This window comes from Manis javanica, chromosome 4, assembly GCF_040802235.1.
Source record: "Manis javanica isolate MJ-LG chromosome 4, MJ_LKY, whole genome shotgun sequence".
NCBI classification, from domain to species: domain Eukaryota; kingdom Metazoa; phylum Chordata; class Mammalia; order Pholidota; family Manidae; genus Manis; species Manis javanica.
In genome coordinates this window covers 4,782,452-4,808,097 of record NC_133159.1, presented here as the reverse complement: position 1 = coordinate 4,808,097, position 25,646 = coordinate 4,782,452, and the positions used below count along the sequence as shown (strand labels likewise).

Below are 25,646 nucleotides of genomic sequence, written 5' to 3'. Positions count from 1 at the left end.
ATGAAAATATTCTAAAGAAAAAAGAGCAATTGCTGGCTAAAAACTTGGAAGCATTATACTGTGAACTTATGATCAGATCCATTCTAGAAAATAGATTTTTTAAAGACCTCTACAGATAGCATTAAAGGACTCTATATTCAGATTACTCTCATCCATTTGAATCCTAAATTGAAAGTGTATTTGCAAATGCCAGCATCTCCCCATTCCACCCACTGTGCCCTTAAACAGGTGCAGAGCTGTCTTCAGGTCAGATGGACCATCGAAATGCCGGCTGACCCAACTTGGCGAGTGTGAGGTGTTTGGAAGGGAGGGTGTCTGAGGCGCCCTGGACTGGGCCAGCGGGTTCCTTCCTGGCCCTCTCCGCCGGTGCTCAGGGCTAGTGCACTGGGGGAGGTCTGGTTTGGAAGGCCAGTGTTGGCAGGTGGAGGAGAAGGTGGGCTGGTCAGTGCCTTGCTGTCTTTGCTCTCCTGGCTGTAGTTTCACTGCATTCAGAGCAGTGAAGGGAAAAGGGAACGCCCCAGTAGCCTGAGCCTCCATGTCCTGTGATAAAACGGGCCATCTGGGTGTGCACAGTGATTGCTTATTGGGATTCTATGGGAGTGTGTCTCCAGGCCATTTTTTCTGTGGAATGAGGGAGCACAGCTGTGACTATTTTCACACAGGCATGCAAGTTATTGTAAAATTCCCAGTACTTCGCTACTTCCATAAACTGCTCCAAATAAATAAGACATTTTCCCACCAGAAAAACTGAGTGATAACCAGATGTTGGCTATGCAGCACTTTGAGAAGTTTTAAGCTTGATCTTTTATTCTGTTTCCAAGTGTTTTGCTTTTCAAGATGAACAGAAAGGTCTGGAATATTTGCATGCTAATAAAGGGGCAATCGCCTCTTGTAAGAAGACCACAGGGAAAGGACACTTGACACATGTGGTTTGTGTGAGATGAGCTTTGGGAAGTGCAGTGGGACCCAGAAGGAAAGAGTGGGCCCCTGGGTGCCAGTGTGTGTCCTGCTGACGGAATGCACGCACTACCACGCTGGCACGCGCATTCCTGAAGGCGGCGAGGGAGAGCTTTCTACCTGGAGTCACGAGCCCAGGATTAGGGTTGGGATTGGCTTCCACCCTGCAGTTCTGTGCCCTGAGTCAGCCTCTCATCTAGCGTTAGCTGGGCTGCTCCCTGGGTGGGGTGGGGGCTGTGCCCTGGGGCCCACTGCTTGGACTCAGAAGGCCCCAAGTTCCCAAAGTCCTTAGCTCAGTTTCCTGTTTTCCAGCTTTGCTGGGTGAGAATAAATTCCTTTGTACTTCCTGCTGGGAAGCACCAAGCTCAGGCTGCGGGGATCCTGGCTTCCCTTTCCTCCACACTGAGCCGGTGTGGGGAAGGCGTTGTGGCTGGCCCAGACGGTGGGGTTGTGTGTGATGGGAATCTGATTGGCCACCCCGGCCACCCTCCTGCTGTCATCAGGACTCTATTTCATTTGTGTAATTCGTCTACACTGCTTGCCTTTTAGAGACTTAAGACCACGCAGTTTGATGGTTCCGTGCAGTGTTCACTTCATATTGATTATTTTAATTCCTTTCTTCTGTTAATCACTGTAAATCTTACCTCTCTGGATGGCAGCCCCTTTGAGAGTCTGTGAAGACAACGAGATCTCAGGCAGCATGGTGGGACTTCTTTGCTGCCTTGTTGAGCTCATTCAGGCCCCACGTGAGGGGCTTGGTCGCCTGCCTCTGAGGGTATAGACTGCTTTCTTGACCCTGTTACCTAACAGTTCACAGAGATCATTACACTAATTCCTAGACCATTTCATTCTTTTTGCTATTATAGAGAGTAACATAAACTCCCTGACAAAGTCTCCCTTCTGATGTTAGAAAGGCCAATTTATCTGTGTGAATCCTCTAATAACTTAAAAACACAATTCATCCTTATCAGAATTGTAAATAATATATCAAGGAAGATAACCACAAAAATATTTTTATCCCAAAATGTTTTCCTAAAGTTGTATGTATTACTCAATTATTTTAAAAGATTTTTTTCAAAGATTTGTTTTGGTTGCCATGGCTAATGATTATAGCCATCAGAATGAGCCCAGGGCTATAACTTCAGTCTGTTCGATGGAAATGACTCTGATGTCATAAACTGACTCAATTTAGCTGACAGGATAATCGTGCAGAAAAAAAGCTGTTGGAACCCATATGTTTGTTGTGCTCAGTGGCAGGAAGGGAGATTGACTGTATGCAAGAACGGGCTGCAATTAAAATGGAAGAAATGGGGAAGTTATCATAAAGGAGCAGGGATGAACTCTGGGCCAGTGCTGTTACATAAAGCAGAGTCTTTGGAGAAGAGACGAGGTGGCTGACGGGGCAGTAGGCAGCAGAGCTGTTTAAGTGGGTACTGGTTGGAGGGCTGTTCACCCCTGTGCATTTACACAGCAGGTGGGTGGGCGGGCATGCACACGGGCTGATCTTGCAGACCTGGGGAGTTGGGGTCATTCTCCAGAACATGGGAGAATGCAGGTTCTGACTTTGATCTCAGATAGAATGAGTCTGCACAAGTAGTGATTCTATAGTATCTTACTACACTGATGGGCAGGGACTGTAATGGGGTGTGTGGTGGGGACTTGATAATGGGGGGAGTCTAGTAACCATAATGTTGCTCATGTAATTGTATATTAATGATACCAAAAGAAAAGAATGAGTCTGCAGAGACTGGCTCACAAGAGCCACCATGGGCTCATCAACTATAAATTGGGCAGATTTCACATTGCCTCTTAATGTAATTGCCTCTTTTGGTGGAATTTTCAATTAGTAATTGAGACTGCATTTGACAGAAATTCCTCACATTATCCTTATGGCAAGATTAAAAAAATACAAACATGAAAATAATTCAGAACAGAGCTTTCTGTCTGAAGGAACAGCTGATTCTACTCGGAGAGGATTGATGGATCATCATTTCCAACCTGGTGAGAAGCTTCCCGTCATGGGAGAGGCGCACTCACTGCACGTTCAGGGTTTCCATGAGTCATGTCATGAGGATGTTCAGTCACAGTCACAGGTGACCTGCAGTGCAAGGGCAAGACCAAGATTCTAAAAGCTCCCGTGAACTAGAATCGAAGGGTTAAGTGTGCTGGCCAAGGGAAGGGGAGATGGGAAGTGTGGTCTTTAATGACACACCAGCTTAATATTAGCAACAGTTTAGCATATTTTGCAGGTTAGGGGTGTGTAAGGTAAAGATGACCCATTTATTTGCAAAGTAATTTAAATTGGGTGCCTATGAAGAGCCAGGCACTGTTCCAAACTTGGGCATGCAGCAGAGAATAACATAGACAAGACCCTGCCCTCTCATCAGCTTAGTATTCTGGCTGAGAAAGACAGATAATAGACAGTAAACACAGTGCATAAATTACATAGCAGAAGGTGATAATGCTGTGCTGGGAAACTAGATGGAGGTAAGGGGGGGAGGGCTGTGATTTTAAGTGAGGTGGTCAGACATCACTAAGAAGGTGACATTGGAACAAATATGAGGAGGAGAGTTACCCGTGTAGATTTGTAGAGATAGATGGTAGACTTCTTGTACCCACAACATAACCCGATGACACCGTTACTCACGGCAGGGCCTGGGGTAGGAGAGACCGGGCTCAGCCATTTCCCGGTGGCCAGTGATGGGAAGTGGTCTGGTGTGTTTGAGGAAGAGCAGAGGGGCAGTGTGCTTGAGCAGATGGAGGAAATCAGTAGGAGCTGAGATAGGCCGCTGAGGATTAATGGAAAAGGCCCTGTTACCCATTGTTTTACCTTGATTACAATGTGGGAAGGACCTATGTCTTCCAAGAGGCCCAGGGGCCGGGTGGGGTAGGTATATAATTAAGTTTTCCAGGCTTTTCACAGAGCCAGCGGGAGTGGATTCCCAGGGAGTGGATTCCCAGCCAGCCGGTAGTATTCCCCTTGGGGCTGGCATTTCTTTGGCTCTGGAATGGTTGGGCCTTTGATGATATCTGATGACCACCCGGAAGGGGCTGGGCCCAGTCTTTCCTACTCCAGGCCCTTTTTTGAGTAATGGTGTCATTTGGTTATGTTGGGGCCTCCCAGTCAAGAAGCAGCTGAGGCTTATGGGTACAAGAAGTCTAATATTTAAATATGCATATAAGACCTTTTTGAGATATAGTTTTAAGTAACCTCTAGTTTTGAAGTCTGTGTGGCAAAGTTCAATTTTTTTCTGTCAAAATAATATGTGTAAGTACTTTCAAAAGTCAGATACTTTCAAGACTTATTTAAGAAACAGTCGCCCCTCCCCTCCCCTCCCTCCAGCTCCTGACTGCTGTCCCCCACAGGCGGCCAGCCCAGCTCTGAGCTTTCCTCTGACAGCTCTTCTGTATCTCTAAGTTGTATATTTACACTGCTTTCCATTTTTTTCAGTTTCAGTAGTTATCTGTTGACCTCCTGCTAGAAGAGATAAGGTTATAGGTCCCCAACACAGCACATTTTTCAGCCCACCCCACGTAGTTACAAAACCCTTTGGGGATGAATTATTCTGTATCAGTCATGCTGTGTAATTACTCAGCTGAGCCAGGCCGTGAACCATGACTACCTGGCCTTCTTACTACGCTCTTTGCTCCATGGCGTTTGTAAGCATCTCATTTGGCTCTCGGATTTGTTTTCTGTAAATCTACCACTGGTTCATTTCCACACTCTCCGAACTGAACCTTTCCTCTCGGTTCATCAGACACCCGCCGTTCCGTCACTCTCCGTTTGATGTTGGTGGCGTCCCTCCAGAGCCCTCCTCTCTCATCCCCAGCCCGGACTCTGCCTTCTCAGCCTGCCAGGCAGCTGCGGCCTTGGCTTTCCTCACCAGCTTCCTGGAAAGGCCTTTTCATTCATTCATTCAACAAACTGTTAGGCATGCCGTCCACGCACGGCCCAGAGAGACACAGCAGCTCTGGCCTCGCAGAGCTTCCGTGGCCCTTCTTTGGTTGGCTTCCGTCCCTTCCTCTTTTTTTGGTTTATCTCTTTTTATGGAGAAAACACATCTTCCAGTAGCTTCTTTATACAAGGTACCCAAAAGGCAAATTTCTTTTTCCCTTTAATCCCCTTTACTGTCTTTTTTTTTTTAGGAATAAGTGATACATAATATATTAGTTTCAGGTGTACAACATAGTGATTCAGTATTTATATACATTGCAAAATGGTCACCACAATAAATCTAGTTACCATCTGTCACCATACCAAGCTGTTAAAATAATCTTGACTATATTCCCTATGCTGTATATATATCCTCTCTGCTTTATTGTCCTTTAAGAGAAAAATATAATAATATACAGTTCACCCTTGAACAACATGCGTCTGAACTATATGATTCCACTTACACATAGGTTTTTTTCACTAAATATATTGAAAAAAATTTTTGGAGATTTATGGCAACTTAAAATTTTTTTCATTAGCTTATTGTAAGAATACCGTATGTAATACATATAACATACAGAGTATGTGATATTCAGCTGTTCATGTTATCAGTAAGGCTTCCAGTCAACAGTAAACTATTAAGTTTTGGGAGAGTCAAAAATTATACAGGGATTTTTGACTGCACCAGGGGTTCTGCACCCCTAACTTGCACATTAAAGGTCAGCCATACATATACATTTATAGGAAGGATTATGTGTAATGTAAAAACCGTAACAATAGTAATGAACCCCTAGGCACCCACTGCCTGACTCAGGAACAAGAATATTGCCCGTAACTTGCATCCACCTCCCTGTCCCCCCCCTGCTCTGTCTCTCTGCGGACGGAAGCGCCACCTGAAGGTGGTCATCGTTCTGTTGCTTTTTTATTTTTTGTCACGAATCATGCATATACTTAAGCAATGTACTGTTTGGTTTTAATTGTTTTTGAGCTTTATAAAAATGGCGCCTTGCCCTACATATTCTCCTGGACTTGCTCCTCCCCACCCTTCACTCGCTTCCACAATTCCATGTGCTTCGTGAAGCTGTGCTCATTCCTTTTCACGGCTGTGGACCACAGTTTATTCATATCCTGCCGATGCATATTGAGGTTTTTGCTATTAGGAGCGTTGCTGTTATGGACAGCTTTCTTGTGCATGTTTCCTGGTGCACATGTGTAAGAATATCTCCCTGAGTGTGTACTTCTGTATGCATGCACATATACATGCACATACCACACACAGCTAGATATAAAACTGATGGGTCATATGATAGGCAAATGTTTAGCTGTGAGAGATGATGCCAAATTGTATTCCAGAGGTAAAATGTTGACTTTGCATAATTTAGAAGGTTTTGGTTGTATCTTGATACTTAATGCTAAGTATGAAACATATAAATGTATGTATTTTCAAAAGTCCAATTCCTTGAAATGGAAGAGGAGTAAGAACACAGGCATCCAAACCGCTTTCTAAAATATTAAAATACATGTTCTTGTAGATGGTGACTTGATCACTCATCGTCCCGGACAGTCGGTTTCATCAGGTGTAGCTGGCACTGGAGCCCAATGTTCTTGGGTCTCTCGACTTTCTGGGTTAGTCCTTTTCCATGGACTTGAATCAACACCGAAGCCTGTCGAGTCTCAAGTCACCAGATCATGGGAGTGTTAGCTTATTTTGGCCTTCTTAAAAGAAACGACAGAACAGTTGGAAAAGGGACTTAAGCAATATTTTTAAACTTCTAAAGGCCACTCAGCCCTCTGGTGAATCAGCTGATTGTCAGTGTGAAGTTTACATAAATATTTATAATTTAAAAGGTTTTCGTTGGGAAAGGAAGTGAACCATATTTAACATCATTCTGGAAGTTTTAGCCAATTCAGTTAGACAAATAATAAAAGACATAAATATTGAAAGAGCTGTCGTGGTCTGCACATCATGTGACTGGCTCACTTTAGAGAACCAGCTGAGAACTATCAAGAGAGTAGTGAGTGAGAGGAGGGGGCCGGTCACGAAACCCACGTAGTAGATGAGGGGTTTCCACCACTGCTCCTACCCTCTCACCGTGGCTTATGCAGCAGTCTCACCTGGCCACTCACCCCAACTCAGCAGCCAGAGTGAGCCCCAGAACATGGGTCAGACCAGGTCGCTCTGCTCCAGGTGCTCCAACGGCTTCGTCATTCATTGCAAGCCAGCGTCCTTACAGTGGCCTGTAGACAGGGTGGCCGTGCCATTTTTTTTTTAATCGTGTTTCACGTTGCACTGACGCACGTCGTGTTTGGTATTCCACACGCGGACTGAGTGTGGATCTCAGACCAGGACATTTTCGAGAGCGAAAGGGGTGCTTACAAAATTACTAAAATTATACCATTTTTTTGTTACTATTTATTGACCAACAGTGTTTTTTACTATTTTAGAGAACCTATAAAATGGTTCATTCAAAAACTTTTCAAAAATTAAATGTTTCCTTAAATATACCTATGTACATTAAAACAAATGTTTAAGTTATATTATGTCAACCTTAAAAGTAGCAGAAGCAGAATCATTATTTTTGGCATACGTTTATATACTTTAATCTGGTTATGTATCGCTGCATAAGAAACCCCTCCAAAACTCAGTGGCTGGCAAGAACAGTCTGATTTTCTCTCGTGGCCCTGTGGGTGAATTGCACTCGGCTGGCTGTTCTTGATTGGGGTCACACTGAAGATGGCGCCTGTTCCCCTGTGCCTCTGCTGGGTGGCTGCTACAGCAGGGGGTGGCCTGGCATCCCTCCCATGCAGCGTCTGCCCCCTGGCTAGCTTGGGCTTCCTCACAGAACAGCAGTCTCGGGGAAGTTGGGTGGTTACGTGTTCTCCAGCTTCTCCAGGAAGCACGTCCAGCAGCTTAGACGGAGCAGCCAGGCTTTTTGTGGCCCAGCCTGGAAGTCCACACCATCATATGCACTGCACTCTGCTGGGAAAAGCAGGTCCCCCGGCCAGTGAGAGCCCAGGAGGGTGGGCCCAGCAGGCATGATGACCTGGAGGTCACCTGTGGGTTCTCCCCTCCACACTGTTCCAGGGCTGTTTGCCTGAAGAATGTACTGTCATGGGGTTTTTTTTCTTTCGTAACATTCCCTACCATCTTCATAAAAGTGGCATTTATACTGAGTAAATTTGACAGTTTTGGCGTTAACTCTTCTTCGTATGTCATAGTATTCTTAACTGAGAAAATTCTCTCTCAGTTCTCAATTTCCTCTTCATTTTGTAGAATATAAATATTTTGACCCAAGTATTTCCACAAATGCTCTCCTTTGACAACAGAATTGTTTGACAGAATCATTTTCTTTTGACAAATTTTTTATAATTTGTTTTTATTTATGATCTTTTGAATGCTTCATCAAACATAAGTGCCAAAAAAAACTGTAGCCAGACCTTTTCAGTGGCATTCCATTCCAAGACAAAGTGTAAATTTAACTAATTAAAAATGACAGCACCATCAAAGGATTCTTACCCAAAGTAGAGATATTCCAGAACACCATTATGAAATTTCAGGATGAAATAAACTGTTTGAGCTCTTACTTTATTTGTTTCAGTTTTTCTTTCCTCAAGAGATGAATTTCAGAGTATTCTTGGTTACATGCTTTATTTTCAGCGATTGCAGCTTCTTAAATATTTTAAAAGCTGCAGAGTTGATTGTGCTCTTTTAAAAAGGAATTCTGCGAAGGCTCAGTCCTAGTACACAGTTCTTAATGCCATGCTGCAGGTTTTTTTGTATTCAGAATCAGCCTCACAAAAATTTATTCTGTTACTCTGTGGCTATACAAAAATATTTGTACGTTTGGATAACTTTAGCTTTATTTTCCATAGCTAGAATATCACAGCTTGTTTTGACACAATCATGTACTCATATGCACTATAACTAATTTGAAGGATCTCTGCTCCATGGGTTTCTTCGTTAATAAGAATGCTTTTACCATGACGCTGTACTTCACCAAAATTGGTATTTGAGCATCACCACAAAACAATCTGTAGAACTTCCTGACTGAGTTTACAGGAACATTTATAATAATGGCAGGTGATTCGCCTTCAACAAACCAAACCATCATTAACATTAACTGATTTTCTGTTTGAAGCATCTGGTTGAGACATAAGCTGGCATCATTAGCAGTTGTGAGGATCTGCTAATGGGACCTACATATAAACAGCTATTTTTATATGGAAATATAAAAATGGAAAGCGAGTGAAATTAACATAGAGGAATTACTGTGTGGTCTCCATGAAGTCATCTTTCACAGGTATGTGTAAATACACCTGCCACAGCCTCAACTTCAGGCACAGTCTTTAAAGACTGACTTGTTATTAAAGATGCCGCCAGTGGTTAACAGATCGGAGACTTTCAACTGCATAGTGTTGAAGTTAGCCTATTAGAAGTCAGTGTCAAAGAGCATTTGATACAGGTTACAAACTGATCAACTTCCTGAGAAAACAGAAACTTAGTACTTAATTTTTTTTTCCTTAAACATATACATTATTTAATCTCATGGTTGCCTGAAAAGTTTATCAAAACAGAAGCATTATCCACCCCACCCCCAAAAAAACCCTGCAGATTTATGTCAGGAATTGCCAGATTCAGCCCCCTGCCTGTTTTTGTGTGACCTGTTTTTAAATGGTCAAAAAGAAAGAAATGTTTTGAGATGTGAAAAATAATTCATATTTCAGGTTCAGTGAACAAAGTTTTCTTGGAACACAGGCCCAGCCCTTTGCTGGACCGTCTGGCCACTTTCCACTACAACAGCAGAGCTGAATTGCAACAACAAAGACTGACCCACAATGCCTCAAAGGTTTACCATGGCCCTTCACAGAAAAGGTGTGCCAACTCCTGATGTGTGCCTGTCAGTACATGAGAAAAAAAAACTGCTGTGGCAAGAGTGGCCAGACTGCTCTCTGATACCCTCTGTGGACCTGGCCCACATGTTTCCCACGTGTGTTCACAGACACCTAGAGTTGCCTACAGACAGGGCTGTCCACTGGCTTGACAGCTTCATGTATGTCACAGGCTGTGGCACCGGCCACCTGCCCGATGCGCCAGATGGGCCGTAGCATCTAACACTTCTACCACCAGCTGAGATCGGAAGGATTTAGCTGCGCTGAGCCACCGCATCAGAAATCTCCTGCGTGCAGGTGCTACAATGGGGCACTGCTCACGTTTCACCTGGAAAGAGGTGGACAAGAGTGCTGCTTATCCTTGTCATTGAGAGTCACCGTGCAACCCACACACTGCAGGCTGAGACGCTGCCAGATGCTGGAAGTACAGAGGGAAGGCCTGTCCACCAAACCTGCTCTGCCTTCTTAGTTCAAGGCAAACTATTGATGGTGATAATATTTTTAATTATTTTAATATTTTAAAATTCAAAATATTTAATCAAAGTAGAGAATACTTTGATTTGAAGTGAAAATCTGGGATGATTGCTAAACTGACCAAAACCACAGGGTCAGACTGGTATCAGCCTGGACAAACACCGTGATGCTGCACGTGACCACCCAGACACGACACCCTCCCCGCAAGGTCCCTTATCTACCTCCCCTTCTCCGGCCCAGCAGCCCCCTCACTCCCCCACGGTGGACTTACAGGCTTATCCCTCAATTCCCTCACATGTCCCCTTCTCAGGGAGAAAAACATCACCCCAAGCTACTTCTGGGGCGATAGAAATGTTCTGTACATAGGGAGGTGGTCCCACAAGTGTACACATCTGCCAGAATTCACTGAATTGTAAAATTAAGTGGGTGCAGTTTATATTATTACATGTAAAGTAAGCCTCAATAATGTTTTTAAAAATGGGCTGCAGGCAATTTAATAAAAATATGTGTGTGGTCAGGTTTTTATATGTTGGGTTAAAATTTGTGTTTGAAAGTCTTAAGACAAAAAATAATAAACAGATTTTCTGAGTAAGCATTTTTATCAGCAAAATTTTAGCTTAGTATTTCGAGAATATGTTTCTCATAACTTGATTCTCAATTTTAGAAGACAAAACAATTGTTATATCTCCCATTCCTTCCTGTTTATTTGTTTGCACATCTTTATATTTGAAGGTATTTTTATGTTTTAAAGAGTTTAAGGTAGTTTTGTGATGGCAGAGTGTTTAGAATTAAACATTAAAAGTGTTTACTCCATGTAGCTACTTCTAGGTTGTTTTCTGCATTTGTGGTTAAGTCCAGAAGTGATCTAGTTAGAGCCATGAAATAGGTCCAGTTTGAGCTCTAAAAATCAAATACTGTATATATTAAGTAAGTCTCTTTTTCCCTGGCACTCATCTTTGTCATGCCGTCCACCCTCGGACATGGCTGCTTCTCTGACCCCGGCACTGAAGGGTGGTGGTGTCTTTCATCCCGCAAATACCACCCAGGTGCTGACTGCTCCGTTTTTCTGCCCCAGGGGACCATCAGCGTCGGCATCGATGCCACCGACCTTTTTGATCGCTACGAGGAAGAGTACGAAGATGTGTCTGGAAGTGGTTTTCCGCAGATTGAAATTAACAAAATGCACATATCCCAGTCCATTGAGGTAAAGCGCAGGCTCCCCCTGGTGTGGGCTGGGCTCGGGTTAGTGAGGCGCGCAGCTGGGTTGAGTTTGCTTGGGGTTTTTCTCATCTTTATTTATGAAAGGATACAATTAGCCACTTAAGAAAAAGAGCTCCAGGCACAACCTTGCTTGTTACTGCTTTGCTGACACGGCTGGGGGGCCCTCAGCTTCTCAGGGCCCCCAGTCAGGCAGTGGTAATGGTCCCGGAGAAGGGGAAGCCAAGGTCATGTGATGTCAAGAGAAAGCAGACCCCCATAGGTAATTCCACAAACTGGTCTTTGTTTCAAGGCACACGCTATTGTGTGCTGAGAATATAATATTCATCTGAGCCCTCAAGTCACTAAAATGTGGTCTTTAAGCCCTGTTTGGATGTGGCAATGTCAGACCATTCTGCTGAGGGCTGTAGTAGGTCTATGTCTCTTCAACTCATTTATTTATTCTCAAGTACATCAACGTGGAACCTGAAGTTCTAACTCAGTGAAATGCACCCCACTGGCCACTTGGAGCTTCCAGAGTCAGTATGGCCCCGGAAAGGCCTTCAGTCCCTTCCCTATCACTTGTGGCGAGCAAAGGCTCGCGCAGTGGGACCGCACGCAGTGCAGTCACTGTGCACACCAGGGCTGGTGGTGCACTGAGGATCAGCATCAGCCCTGTGTGTCCTGTTTTGGTCTTGGTTTTGGTTTTAATTGACCCATCAACATTTTGCAAAACATTTGCTTGGTGGCCACGTGCAGATCACATGACAAAGCGAGGGAGAGATGAAGCAGCCGGGGTTATGTGCACCACACACACTTGAACTGTGGGATCTCCTGGGCCTGCGGTCATGCCCCAGTAGTGTGCTCATGAGGCTGCCATCCGTGGTGCTTCCTTTTGCTTTGATTCATTTATTACCAGCAGATATAATTTCCCAGGCACCCTTGACAGCTACAGACACAGCCATCCTGTCTGGAAGCCTCTCGACCCAGAATGGGAATGGAGGGGGTTCCGTCAACTTCGCCCTCAGACGAGTCACTTCTGCAAAGGGATGGGGAGAGGTAAGAACGTTGGCAGGCGGGACACTGTCCACCTCAAAGCCTTATTTCTGAATATTTACACTCTAAAAGCTAACCCTCAAAATAACCTCGATTGGCCAGATCATTGTGTAATGTACGAGGTGCCACTGCCGTAAGTTGACTATTCTCGAGAAAAATACATCTCATATCTGAGAAGGAATCCTCTCAGTATGCCCGACAGCTCAAAGTTGGGATGGAACAGCAGGCTTTCCTTGGGATGCCAGCTTCCAGAATTCCAAAGTCTAGAAACTCAGAATCTGTTCCTTTTAAGCAAAAGCCTGTAGGCTGTTCCCTTTTCCTGCACAATTCAGAAGTGGGTGCCTTTCTCAGCGCTCAGGTCCACTGATTAGTGGTCATTTAACAGCTAGTTCTGCTGTGCAAATTGAGCTGCATCAAATTAACATTGAAGAGTTGCCTTCAAAGTCACCCAGCCTAGTAAATGAGGTGGACTCCCAGGGCTGCGAGCGTGGGACTGCTGCTGGGTTTGACTGCAGACCCCTGAGAACCATCTCCAGTCACCTGTGAGCCCTGCAGACGGTGAAGCAGAGCAGAATGAAAACGCAGAGGAATCGGCGCTGCAGGGGCCGGGGGCGCTCTGCAGATGGCTGTGCGCAGGGAGGGGTGCAGGAGCCACTTTCTCCTCTGACTTGAGCTGAGGAGCGGCGGGGCGAGCAGTGTGGTCTTTGGAGGGGCTCCTTCCTGGAACATGCCCCTGACCACTGCCCCTTTGATCTGGGGAAGCAGTCTCCCCCTCAGCAGAGGCTAAGGTGAGAGGCTGAGAAATGTCCAGCCCAACTTCCAGAGGCCCAGCAGAGCCACTGGCACCGAGCTGAACAGAGGCATTAGAACTGAGCCGCTTACCTGAGACCTGGGTCACTGCTGTGTAGTTAATACTGTTTCTCCTTCTTTTTTTGAACAGTTAGAGTTTGGAGCTGGGGATCTGCAGGGACCTTTATTTGGTCTAAAGCTGTTCCGTAATCTCACACCAAGATGGTAAATATAAGGAGATAAATCCTCTTTGATGGTCTTTGTAGATCTAGGAGACCAAACCCTTCTTTTTATCAAGGTCACCTTGAGTTACTTGTGTGTCCTGCAAGGTCACTGAGGGCAGACCTTGCAGTGGTGACGTGGAGCCTAGGTTGTGTGCATGTTGCAGAACAGAGGGTACTGGATTGGGCAAGTGTGGAGTGGGCGGATCTGCTTGTTATCCCAGCCCCAGCCCTGTGGTCCATTTCCTCCTTTGTGGGGCCGAGGCTCCTGCCCCACCTGGTCGCTGTGGGTAGTAAGAACCATGAGAGGCAGAGACCCAAGTGGCTCAAAAGCACCCTCACAGGGAAATCAGTTGATGGTCTGAAATGTTTATGAACTTGTAGATCATTTTTTGTCCCAGAGAATGTGTCTTAAGTTCTATAAAAGGCTTTATTAAGCAGCGAGTCCCTTGTGAGACTGCCTGGTTAGCAGCTGGGTTTATATCTGCTAGAGCTTCACCACCCACCAACATCTGCCCACCTTCCTCTTTGCTGGTGCAATAATGTCACAGCCCTAGAACTGTCCATCACCATCCCTTCTAGAGCAACAGAGGTTCCTTCCTGTTTGGAGCGGGGGACCTTTGTGAGCTCAGATAAAACAGTTGGTTAGGAGGAGAAAAGTTCTCCTCAGGGGGTAAAATATAGCTAAAGGAGTCCTGGGATAGAGATAATTTTGAAAAGAAAGGTATTTCACTTCCAGTTAAAGGTGTACCTATATGCCTGCCAGGTTCCGTGGGGCCGGAGCAGGCCCTACCCTCTGGCCTGATTGTACAGGCAGTTCTCAGGGCAGTCAGTGCATGAGAGATGGGCAGGTGCGAGACTGGGGCAGGCAGATACTGGAGCTTGGGAAGATGGGCACAGCCTCGACAGGGACTTGAAAGTGTGCTTCCAGGAGGAGAGCTCAGGATAGAAGGGTGCTCCAGACCCCGTGAGGTTGAGGACCATCCACGTGCTGCTGAGAAGGCAGCAGCTTTTCAGAGCTCTGCTCTCGGTCTTGAATCCAGTGTGTCTGGGAAGGGGACAAGGATTTGTGCTTTTAACCAGAACATGTCAGCATCGCCCTAACCTTGTCTGCTTAGGATTGTCACCTCTTTGCCAACTAGAAGCAGGGACTCCTGCCTGTACCCCTAGACCAACTGTTTCGGGTCCTCTAGGGGAGGGGCCTGGGAGTCCATAGTTGTATCAAGCACCCCAGGTCATGCATTTAGGAGACACACTGAGGAAAATCTGTTTCCTCTGCCTGAGCCTTAAAGTGTCTGTCCGCTGAGCAGTCACCTGGACGTAGGGCTGGCTGGTCATCAGCTATTACAGACTGGGCATTGAATTCCTTCGTAGTACACAGAGTTTATCAGATTGAGGACACAGGTTCATAGGCAAGGGCACCAGTGCACTGATGTACAGTGTCTGCTCCTCACAGTGCCCTGATCCTAGGCTCCTTATCTGTGAGTCCAGACGAGTGATGAGAAGGTTTGCTGGTGAGCGTGGACTCAGTCTGGAGGAAGGCCAGCCACCCTGCAGTGTCCTGGGTCTCTGGGGCAGTACCTGTCCCACTGGCCTCTCCCTGCAGTCTCTGTCTGTCCAGCACATGCCAGATAAAAATGCTAAATCTCACTACTTGGAGTACTTAGGGATCTCATTCTTTGTATTCTGATTCTTTTAAATATCACTGTTTAACTGTCTTGAAATTCTTGGGGTTCTCATCTCCCGGCTTGTCTCCCCTGACCCCAGTGTGGCTAGAGCAGAAAAATGAAGCTGTCATCTGGTGTGGCTCAAGTATGAGATAAATGAGAGAAAAGGTTGGGTGGGGAGCCCTGTGGAAAATAAGGAGTTAATTCTTAACTGGCTGTGGGAAGCCAATGGAAGTTTGTGAGTACAGACAGGAGCAAATATGAACAGTTATCACATTTATTGTTATTTTAGTGGCAAAAATGACACTCCCAGAGTTCAGGAAAAAAGAAAGAAACCAAGGCAATCTGGTGAATGTTGGGCTAGTGACTAAAGGCCAGCTGTTGCTCACCTTTCAACACCTTGAGTGAATAGTGACCTTTGTCACAGAAATGAAATACCCTTTCCTAACCAGGAGGTGGCGTTGACTCCTTTGGAAACAAGGAGAGGCCTTTCCGGTTACTGTGTTACTTTTCAAGTACTTCAGTCCATAGCATGTAATCGTGCATGTGCATCAGAATCCCATGGCCATCTCTGAAAAATATGCTGATGCCTGGGCCCCCACCCAAAATTCTGACATAATTTGTCTGGAGTGGGCTCTGGTTAAGGGGTTCTCAAACCTTGCTGCACATCAGCATCGCCAGCAAGCCTTCAACCCAGTGAGCCTCTGCCGCTGAATGCCTGGTGCGGAAGTCACCCGTGTTTTTGGACTAGCCGGGGATTCCAGGGTGCAGCCACGTTTGGGACCCTCCCCAGGCGACCTGCAAGAGCGCTGGGTCTACTGGCTTAGGAGCACACACATTCAGGGGCCTCTTTGGTTGTAGCCAAAATGGGAGTGGGTTGAGGGAGGGTAGTGCCGCTGAGCCGGGAAGATTACCGGGAAGGTTCCCCAGGGCACCCTCAAGCGGCCTCTTCCGGAGAGGGGCAGGAGAGGGGCAGGGTCTCGTGCTCCCCTTGCTGGGAGATAGCCCAGGGGTCATGGGAGGGAGTGGGCAGGGCTTCAGCCTTGCCGAGAGGAAGCAGCCAAGAACAGCTGAGAGCCAGGTGCCGTCCAGGACCCTTTCTTTGTGTGTGTCCCCCCAGCTTCGTGACGACAAACTGTGCTCTGCAGTTTTCGTCCCGAGGAGTCCGGCCTGGCCTGACCACCGTCCTAGCTCGGAACCTGGACAAGAACACCGTGGGCTACCTGCAGTGGCGGTGGGGCATCCAGTCGGCCATGAACACCAGCATTGTCCGGGATACCAAAAGCGGCCACTTCACTGTGGCCCTGCAGGTGAGGACAGAGCTCCGGGAGGACCCCTCTTCCCTCCGCCTCAGGTGCCTCTTGCAGCCCTCCCTCTAGCCGCCTGCCTGGACCAGGTACCTGTCGGGGTCCTGTGGGGCAGGTCCCATTCACTCACTCAGGATGGAAATGCAGTTGCTCCCAGGCTCCCAGGGTCACTGCATTCCAGGTGTCCTAAAGCAAAATGCCTTTTTCACATCAGGCGGGAGAAACCCACAGAAACAGGGTGGGAGGGACCCCTGGTCGGTAAGTGACCCCAAAGCAAAGTCGTGCACACAGACGCCATTGTGCCCGGGCATGGCACAGAGTGAGGGAGGCCATCCCGAAAGGGCAGCTGGTCCTCAGCACCTACCAACTGCTGCCATATAAGAACACAGGCCCCGTGTTGGAATTTTTTAGTTTTTGTGAGAAGTTGGAAAACTGGATTTTTATGAGGAATCTCCCCATGTTTAAACATTGGTAAACATTCACACGCTTCTGCAGCTGCCTGAGAGGCCCGCCCATGATGGGTGCTCAGCGGCTAGTACAGGGGCAATACCCGCTGCAGCCTTGGCTCTCAGCCGTGCCCCCTTTCTCCTGTCTTCTCAGCTTGGAATCCCTCACTCCTTTGCACTGATCAGCTATCAGCACAAATTCCAGGATGATGACCAGACCCGCGTGAAAGGATCCCTCAAGTGAGTCCTGGCCTGGCCGACTTGGAGGCTTGCCTTCTCTGTGTCAGCGTTTGTCATGGTGGAGATGTTTCGTGCAAGATGCTGCTTGTATTAATGTCTTTGTTGGTGACATTTCTGAGTGCTTCCTGCTGAGAGGCAGTGGGACTTAATACCCTGCAGCTCTGGTCTTTGAGAAACTCAGAGTCTAATGGAAAACCTGCGCCACGGGTGTCCCGACTTTGTTCTGCCCACTGTCCGAGAGTACCAGCGCTGTGGGTGGTGGGGAGGGTGCGAGGGGAGGAAGTGACGGGGCATGCTGCTCCTATTCTGAGTGACAGTTGCCCATGGTAACCGGGAGGGATCCAGGAGCTGAGGAGCCCCTGCTGCTCACCGCAATCTGCTCCCTGCAGGGCAGGCTTCTTTGGGACAGTGGTGGAGTACGGAGCAGAGCGGAAAATCTCCAGGCACAGCGTCTTAGGGGCAGCCGTCAGCATTGGAGTCCCTCAGGGTGTTTCTCTCAAAGTCAAGTAAGTCGAACTGGATCTTTCTGGCCAAAGGATTAGTTGGCAGCTTGCAGTTCATCTGGACTTCACCTGCGTTAAGGATGAAATAGACTTTGCTTTGTAATTTTATTCTTAACTATGGTTGCTTCTGTCTTGTCTGTGTAAGCAAGTGTTAAGGAGCCCAAAAGCCCCACATTCCGTTTAGTGAGGCCTCAGTCTCACTCAGAGAATTTCCATATGCTTAACTGGCCCGCCTTCCCTGCTGGCCGGGCACCCCATTCCCTGCTTCACCGTCTGCGCCTGCGGCGTCAGTTTATCCCTCTGTGCCAGGCCATTCCCATTGGCACCCATAGCCTTCCTGCCCCTGCGTAGGTGGCCTTGCTGCCTTCCAGCCTCGGAGTGTTGCCTCTGGTTCAGTGTAGGGCCCGTCCTCGTCTGTCTAGACTCGCTCACGCGCTCTTACGCAGCCTGGTGGCTTTCAGCGCCTCACCTCCCATGCCTAGAGCTCCAGCGTGGCCTTCCCTGCCGATCCCCAGCTCACAGATCCCACTTCCTTCTCCAAATCTCAGCCTGGATATCCAACAGGATCTCAACCGTCATATCCCAACTCCTGATTCTTCAATCCTTTATTATGTCCTCCTCTACTTATTTTGGCTTTAAGTTGTGCTTTTTTTTTTTTAGCTTTTCATGGTCCAACCTTACATTATTAATTTAATACCTTCCTTTTCCAATATAAACATCTAAGGCTATAAATTTCCCTTTAAAAACTTTTATTCCCTTTATTCCATCCCACAAATCAGTTCAAACCATCACCTAATTTCACTTTTAAAAATGTATTGCTTAGTTTCCAAATAGTTGGGTTTTTTCCCTCAATATCTGATCATTGACTTGTAATTTCATTTTGGTCAGAGAACATATTGTATATGATGCTGATCTTTTTAAATATATGGAGACTTCCTTATGGCCCAGCATATAATCGATCTTGGCAAATGTATCCTGTGTACTTGAAAAGAATGTGCATTCTGCAGTTCTTGAGTGTAGTGTGCTACAAAATCGGTTAGGTCACGGTGACTGGAAGTATTTGTCAGAAATCAGAAGTTCTGTGCTACTGGTATGAGGGGGTTTCTATCAGTTGCTGAGAAAGGACTGTTAAAATCTCCAGCTGTCATTGTGGAATTCTCTGTTTCCTCCCTTGTCAGTGTTTGTTTCATGTGTTTTATCTCTAACAATACTCTCTGCCATGAAGTCTCCTTTATCTGATATTAATGTAGCTCCTCCAGCCTTCTTATGCTGCTTATATAGTTTATCTTTTTCTGTCCATTGACATTTAAGCAATCTCTGTGCTCATAAAGTGTCTCGTAGACAACATGTAGTTCAGATCTTGCTCTTCCATTCTTACAATACATTCATACAGTTTCTTGCTTTTTGATTGGAGTGTTTAGTCCATTCATATTTAATGTAGCTGTTGGTACAATTGGATTTTTGTCCTGTTATTTATTATGTGTTTTCTGTTCATTCCTTCCGACTTTTTATTCCTCTAACCATTCTCTTCTGTCTTTTTATATTGAGTATTTTTTAGCATTCCATTTTAATTTGCCTGTTGACCTTTTAGCTATCTGCATTGTTTTTTTCTTAGTAGTTGCTCTAGAGACTACATTGTACATTCTTAGCCTTTCATTGCCTACTTGGACTTAATACCGAATCACTTCATGTAAAATGAAGGAACCTCACCAAATTCTCTTGCTATTTCCCCCCCTACCCCATGTCCTTTATGCTGTAATTGTCGTATATATTACATCTGCACATGTCATAATCCCCACAGCAGTGTTGTAATTTTGGCTTTAAGTAGTCATATATATGTTAAAGAAATTAAGAGGGGAACTTTAATGTTTATCCACTTTTGTTTTTTTAAACCATTTCCAGTGTTCCTTGTCTTTCTTAAAAATCTGAGTGTCCTTCCGGTACTGGTTCCTTTTGCATAAAGAACTTTCTTCAGTCTTTCTTACAGTGTAGGTCTGCCAATCATGACCTTTCAGTATTCTTTATCAAGAAAATGTCTTTATTTTTTCTTAACTTTACTTTTGTATTTTATTTATATTTTATCTATATGCATCATTTTATTTTTCTATTAAGCTAAAATAGTGCAGTTATGGGCATTTCTGCCCCAGAACCAAGCTGTCATTCCTATAATTTTTAAAGTGAAGTTTACGTAAATTAAAATTCATCCTTTTCACTGTGCAGTTCATTGAGCTTGACAGTCACAGAAGTCGGGTAACTCCCCGAGAACACTGCCATCATCCCCCAAATTTCCCAAGTCCTGGCAAGCACTGGTCTGTTTTCCCTCCCTACATTTTTGCCTTTTTCAAAATGCCATGTAATTGAAGTCATACAGCGGGAGGCTTCTGTGCGTGAGCGTGACGCATTGAGGCGCATCCTGACGGCGCCGCATGCTTCCTGCTGCTGTTGGGCTTGGCGCTCTGTAGATACATCAGTGTCCCCACTTATCAGGTTCAAGATATTTCAGTTGTTTCTAGTTTGGGGCGATTATGAATAAAGCCAGTGTAGACATCCACAAACAGGTTTTGTGTGAACATGTTTTCCTTTCTCTGGGGGGTAAATACCTCGGAGTAAGCATGCTGAGGCACATGGTGGTGTGTGTTTAACTTCCGTAAGAAAGCACCCCTCTGTGCTGCATAGCGGGGGTTTCCTCTCTCCCGCCAGCAGTGCACGAGAGTCCAGTCGCTCTTCAGCCCCACCAGCCCTTGGCGTGGTCATTTTTAAGCAGCAGGTGTAGGTGCCCTGTTGTGGTCTGGTTTGCGTGCCCCTGATGTCTAAGCTGCAGAGCATCCTTTCATGTGCTTACTGCTAACATCCATATCTTTTTTTTTTTTTTTTAGTGAAGTCTGTATTCAAATCTTTGTTTTATTGTTTGGGTTCTGAGTGTTACGGATTATGGAGTTGCTGTTACTGATGGATATTTACTGTCACTGGATACAGAATTCAGAGTTAGCTGATTCAGGTCTCTCAGTCAGCACTCTAGAGATGTTACCCTATGGTCTTCTGACTTGTTGTTTTTTGTTTGGGCTTTTGTTTGTTTTTTCCCATAAGCAAACCTTTATTGAAAAACTGACACCAACATAGGAGATCATTATTGTGTACCTTAAAAATTTAGCATGATTACATTACCTTGGTAGGTCAGCAGAAAATTACTGAACTGATAGGCTTTCTGTGATGTAACACAAATTCAGGAAGTTGTGTAGGTCTCTAGTGTTGTTTTCTTCTAAATAAGCACCTTCTGTGAGTCTGGCCTTTCCTGCTGTTGGCTGGCATAACACTGCTGAACAACCTAGACAGGAACACTGTCTGGGCATGGCTATAAACCATGTTGATCTTACAGCTGCCTGGACACTTTACATCCACAAAATAAGAATTTGGACCTTGAACTAGCCATTTCCTTTTAGGTTTCTTCTTGTCCTCATCCCAGGGCGTGTGTAGTACATCTCTAGCCAAAGTCACACTGACCCTTCTGCAAGCTCAGCCAGGGCTCCTCCTCTACATTGCTTCTCATGATAAGTCATCCGTTACCCCTCTGCCTGTAATATCTTTTTTTTTTGCCTGACTACTCAACTCTTTTCTTTTCTGCCTTTGTCTTCAGCGGTTTGTACCTATAGCGTACCTACATGTGGTTTTTTTGTATATACGCTGCTTGGGATTTGCTGAAGTTCTTGAATCTATAAATTTATGTCCTACATCAAATTTGGAACTCTGAGGCCATAAATCCTTCAAATATTTATTGCTGCCCCATTCTGTCCCCTCTGAGGCCCTGCCCGATTGTCCCCAGTCCTCTCCCTCTCTCCTTCATGGTGGGTGACCTCAGCTGGCCTGTCTGCGGCACACTGACCCTTCTCGCCTCCCAGGGACTATTATATCAGTGACCATAGTTAAAATTGTTGCTTATCTGCCAAGCTCCAACATCGAGGTCATCTGGGGTTGGTTCCTGTTCATATTTCTCTCTTGTACCCAGACACGTAGAGTAGTTGGTTTGGTATCCTTGGCATTGTGAACAATACATTGTAGACACTGTATTCTGTTACGTTTCCCAAAAAAATATGATTTTTCCTTTTAGAAGGAATTAACTTGGCTGAAGTCAGACTGCAGACTCAGCCTCGTACTATGTGGCAGGAGCCGGAACACAGCACCTGTTTTACCCTCAGCCAGGCCACTGATGGGTGAAAGGTCAGCTGGAGATCTGTGCATGTATACACAGAACTTGGGGCTCCCCATCTATGACTTTCCTCTTGGGAGACCCCCTCATTTCCCAGCTGCAGTGGTTGCTCCATACTCTTGAGCTCTGACTGTTCAGTTGATAGGACTGTAAATTTGTTTCCGTTTTTAAGCATCCATATGGTACAAGACTGAGGCTTGCCCTCAGCCTGAAAGCTGTCAACAAACCTGTCAACAAACAGGAAGCTGCCCAGGCTTCTTTCCAGCTGCCTAAGTTTCAGCCCTCCGTTGCATCTACCTGCCTGTTGTGGCTCCCCAGTACCTGACAGCCTTGTTTGCGGTATGTGGTCCAGAACTGATGGCTGTTACCTGTGGACGATTTGCCCAATTGGAGCTGCTCAGCCGATCCCGGGAGTTGAGCCCCATTAATCTGCTAACTTTGGAAATCGACTCACACTTCTTTCAAACAGATGAACTGAGGACAGAGGTATGACTCTGTCTCCAGGACACCTGGCAGAGTGTCCACTCCTGATTTCCAGGCCACACGTACTCAGGTCGGGCATCAGTCGTTGCTTTGCTCTGGAGGGCAGGTGGTAGTCGAGCCTCTGTCACAGAGAGCAAATCCCATGGCTGAACTTTAGACCAGGCACTAGCAAAGGGAAGTGAATTATGAAACAAGTTCTGGGTTCCTTCTAACTGGTTCTTTGCACCTGAGAGAGTCCCTTCCTGAGGCTGAGGCCCCATGCGCTTCCCTGGGAACCTGACTCATCTTGGCCACTTTGTTTTTGTTTTCAGGTTAAACAGGGCTAGTCAGACTTACTTCTTCCCCATTCATCTGACGGATCAGCTTCTGCCCAGCGCTGTGTTCTATGCCACCGTGGGGCCTCTCGTGGTCTACTTTGCTATGCACCGTCTGATCATCAAACCATACCTCAGGGCTCAAAAAGAGAAGTGAGTTGAAAACATGCCACAGGGACATCCCTGAGCAACTCTGTGCCATTTCCTCATCTTTAAAATGGAGACAATAACAGAACCTACCCATAGGGTTACTAGGAAAATTACCCTAGTTAGTACATGTAAAGTGTTCGCGTGGTGTCAAGCCCACACTGACACTCGCTAAATGTTAGCTGTTTATTGCCACTAGCAGTAGTACTCCTATTATCCCTTCATTATTATTCCCGCCTGCAGAAAAGATTAGAGTTAGTTTACAGAATTGTTGGGACTGTAAACTGACCACAAGAAATTTAAAAAAAAAAGTTTTCCTTTTTCCTCATTGTAACCATTTCTTTTCCTGGCACTGAGCTAAATAGGAATGGGTTCTGAGTTCTTATATACAGAGTATGCATTAACTGTGGCCTTGGAAGTCATAGCAACGGCATTTGTTTTGTAGTTTCTTTTAAAATGAGAGGTGGTTTAGATTCATGAGTTGATGATGATCTGATTTATCACTGAGCTTAAGAGAACTGGGGGAAAGACACAAATCTGTTCTTTGGGGCCCCTCCAGCCTTTGAATCACTAGAGTTCAGCGTCCTAAGCCCCCAGGAGGCTTGAGGCTAGGAATAAGGAATGTGCTGGGCCAAGTCTCCTGATGGGACAGGCGCGTGCTGCTCTGACATCCCTGTGGTCTGCGAAAGGGGGAAGCAGCTCTCTAAAGCACTGTGCACTGTCCCTACCAAAAGGGTTCTGTAATAGCCCCAGAAGGTTGGTGGCATCTGTTAGGATTCTCACCTGCTTATGTGACCTCTCACTTCCCTGAGATTATCAGGTGGGGTCTTCTTCCCACAGCAGTGGGTCTCCTGTACACTCTGGTGAGGAGGTGGGGAGAGCCATCGAGGAACGAAAAGATCTCTGCACAGGCCTATGAACAGATTTGCTTGAGATCGTCTTGGAAGTATTTTTTAGAGCTCTAAAACTAGGAATGCAGTACGATCGCAGACTGTTTGCCGGGCGCCGGTCCAGCGCAGGGCTCTGTTGTCTCCCTGCTGGGTAACACCACGCTGATGTGTGGCTTGTGTTTTTCTCGCGTAAGGGAATTGGAAAAGCAGAGGGAAAGCACAGCTACTGACATTCTGCAGAAGAAGCAAGAGGCAGAAGCTGCCGTAAGTGCTGCACGAACGTCAGCCGGGACACCCTTTTGCTCTGTGTGAATCTCTGAATGTTCTCACGCTCTTGCGCAGAACACCGACCGCACGCAAGCATCTCTCCTTTCTAGTCCACGTTCTTAGACAAGGGCTCTAGGGGGCATCCCTCACACACTGCAAATTGGTCTCGGGCTGTTCTTCCCCAGTGACATCAGTGGTCATTTAGTCCTTATTGCCTTTGCGATGCAACACTAGGAACTTCAGTCCCTGACCTAAAGATTAGTAACCCTCAGAAGGCCTATTGGGGTTTTGTAAAAGTGGTGGGTGTTGTCCTCTTTTCTTCCCTTTAAAGTGAACTCTTTTTTTTGTGGACAGAGGGGCTAAAATGCACCCGGGCACAGGGCTGTGGCCCTGCCCAGAGAGGTGGAGCCCAGCAAAGGCCCTGACGGCAGCCATTCTTGGTGTTTGCAGGTTCGGTTGATGCAGGAATCTGTCCGAAGAATAATTGAGGCAGAAGAGTCCAGAATGGGTGAGAAGGCATGGCCTCTCGGGATGGGGTGGGCACTGGGGTCTCAAAAGAGCACTTGGCTGCCCAGCCGTGCTTGGGTGCCCGGCCAAGGCCTGCCCCGCTCTGACTGAGCCACTCCTCAGGACTCATCATCGTCAACGCCTGGTACGGGAAATTCGTCAACGACAAGAGCAGGAAGAGCGAGAAAGTGAAGGTGATCGATGTGACTGTGCCCCTGCAGTGCCTGGTGAAGGACTCGAAGCTTATCCTCACGGAGGCCTCCAAGGTACGGCGCCCGCGGGGTCAGACGGCAGTGGTGTCAGGGCAGGGACGCCCTGGCCCTCTCATCGCAGCGGCACCCTCCACAGTGCCAGCATTCGCTGTGCACATGCTGCTGGCACCCAAGTTAGAGCCGCATGGGGCCTTTCCTCCCTCCCTCCCTCCCTTCCTCCGTCCATCCACCAGCAAGCACTTACTGAGTGCCTACTGTGTGCCAGGTACAGCAGCAAGCAGAACATACAACCTCCCATTGCAGGGCTTACATTCTGTCCATTCCTTGCCTTGTTCCAGAAAGACTGTGAGGTTCCGTGGCACCTTTGAGGCTCACGCTGGAGCCTGGGTGTGAGTTATAAAGGCAGGTCAACATGCAGGTCAGCCCAGACCAAAGCACTCCAGGCTCCCAGAAGAAGTCTCCTGGCGTCTCTGTCCCAGTGGGGCTGCTGTGAAGAGAGTGGATTTGTGTCCTGGAGGGGTCTGTATTGAGAGGAAAGGCCAGGACTAAATAGACAACTCTCCTCTGAAATTCTTGTTTCTTTTTCCTCAAGCTCCAAAGTGTGTATCTTCCGTGGGCACTCCCAAGGGGAAGTCAGGGCTTCCACGCTGTGCCTTCAGGGGGCAGCAGACAGTGGCCCTGGGGCTCCGCAGCTGTGTCAGGTCGCCTCTCAGACGAGAACCTGTTTGTTGCAGGCCGGGCTGCCTGGGTTCTATGACCCGTGTGTGGGCGAGGACAAGAGCCTCAAGGTGCTGTACCAGTTCCGAGGTGCCCTGCACCAGGTGATGGCGCAGGATGGCGCGGCGCTGCGGATACCAAAGCAGTGTGAGTAGGTGCCCTTGGTGTTACCTGCCCCGTGCATGAGCCAGCGAGAAGCCTTAGCCACTGATAGGGACCAGGAT

General features: G+C 46.7%; 1 protein-coding gene and 1 pseudogene across 2 annotated transcripts in view; one reads left to right on the top strand and one right to left on the bottom strand.

Annotated features, from left to right (window-relative positions):
• Positions 1 to 25,646, top strand: part of DNAJC11 (DnaJ heat shock protein family (Hsp40) member C11) — a 61,830-nt gene that overhangs the window by 35,279 nt on the left and 905 nt on the right. Inside the window, exons 5-15 of one of the 2 annotated variants that reach the window (XM_017641826.3) lie at positions 11,331 to 11,459; positions 12,389 to 12,511; positions 13,449 to 13,522; positions 16,306 to 16,495; positions 17,093 to 17,178; positions 17,568 to 17,684; positions 22,680 to 22,835; positions 23,914 to 23,983; positions 24,437 to 24,494; positions 24,617 to 24,759; positions 25,440 to 25,569. In XM_017641826.3, the coding sequence (XP_017497315.3) occupies positions 11,331 to 11,459; positions 12,389 to 12,511; positions 13,449 to 13,522; positions 16,306 to 16,495; positions 17,093 to 17,178; positions 17,568 to 17,684; positions 22,680 to 22,835; positions 23,914 to 23,983; positions 24,437 to 24,494; positions 24,617 to 24,759; positions 25,440 to 25,569 (1,276 nt within the window). The remainder of the gene's footprint in view (positions 1 to 11,330; positions 11,460 to 12,388; positions 12,512 to 13,448; positions 13,523 to 16,305; positions 16,496 to 17,092; positions 17,179 to 17,567; positions 17,685 to 22,679; positions 22,836 to 23,913; positions 23,984 to 24,436; positions 24,495 to 24,616; positions 24,760 to 25,439; positions 25,570 to 25,646) is intronic. The other variant, XM_073233116.1, reaches the window with a different exon arrangement.
• On the bottom strand, positions 20,925 to 22,310 carry LOC118968634 (small ribosomal subunit protein eS27-like pseudogene; annotated as a pseudogene).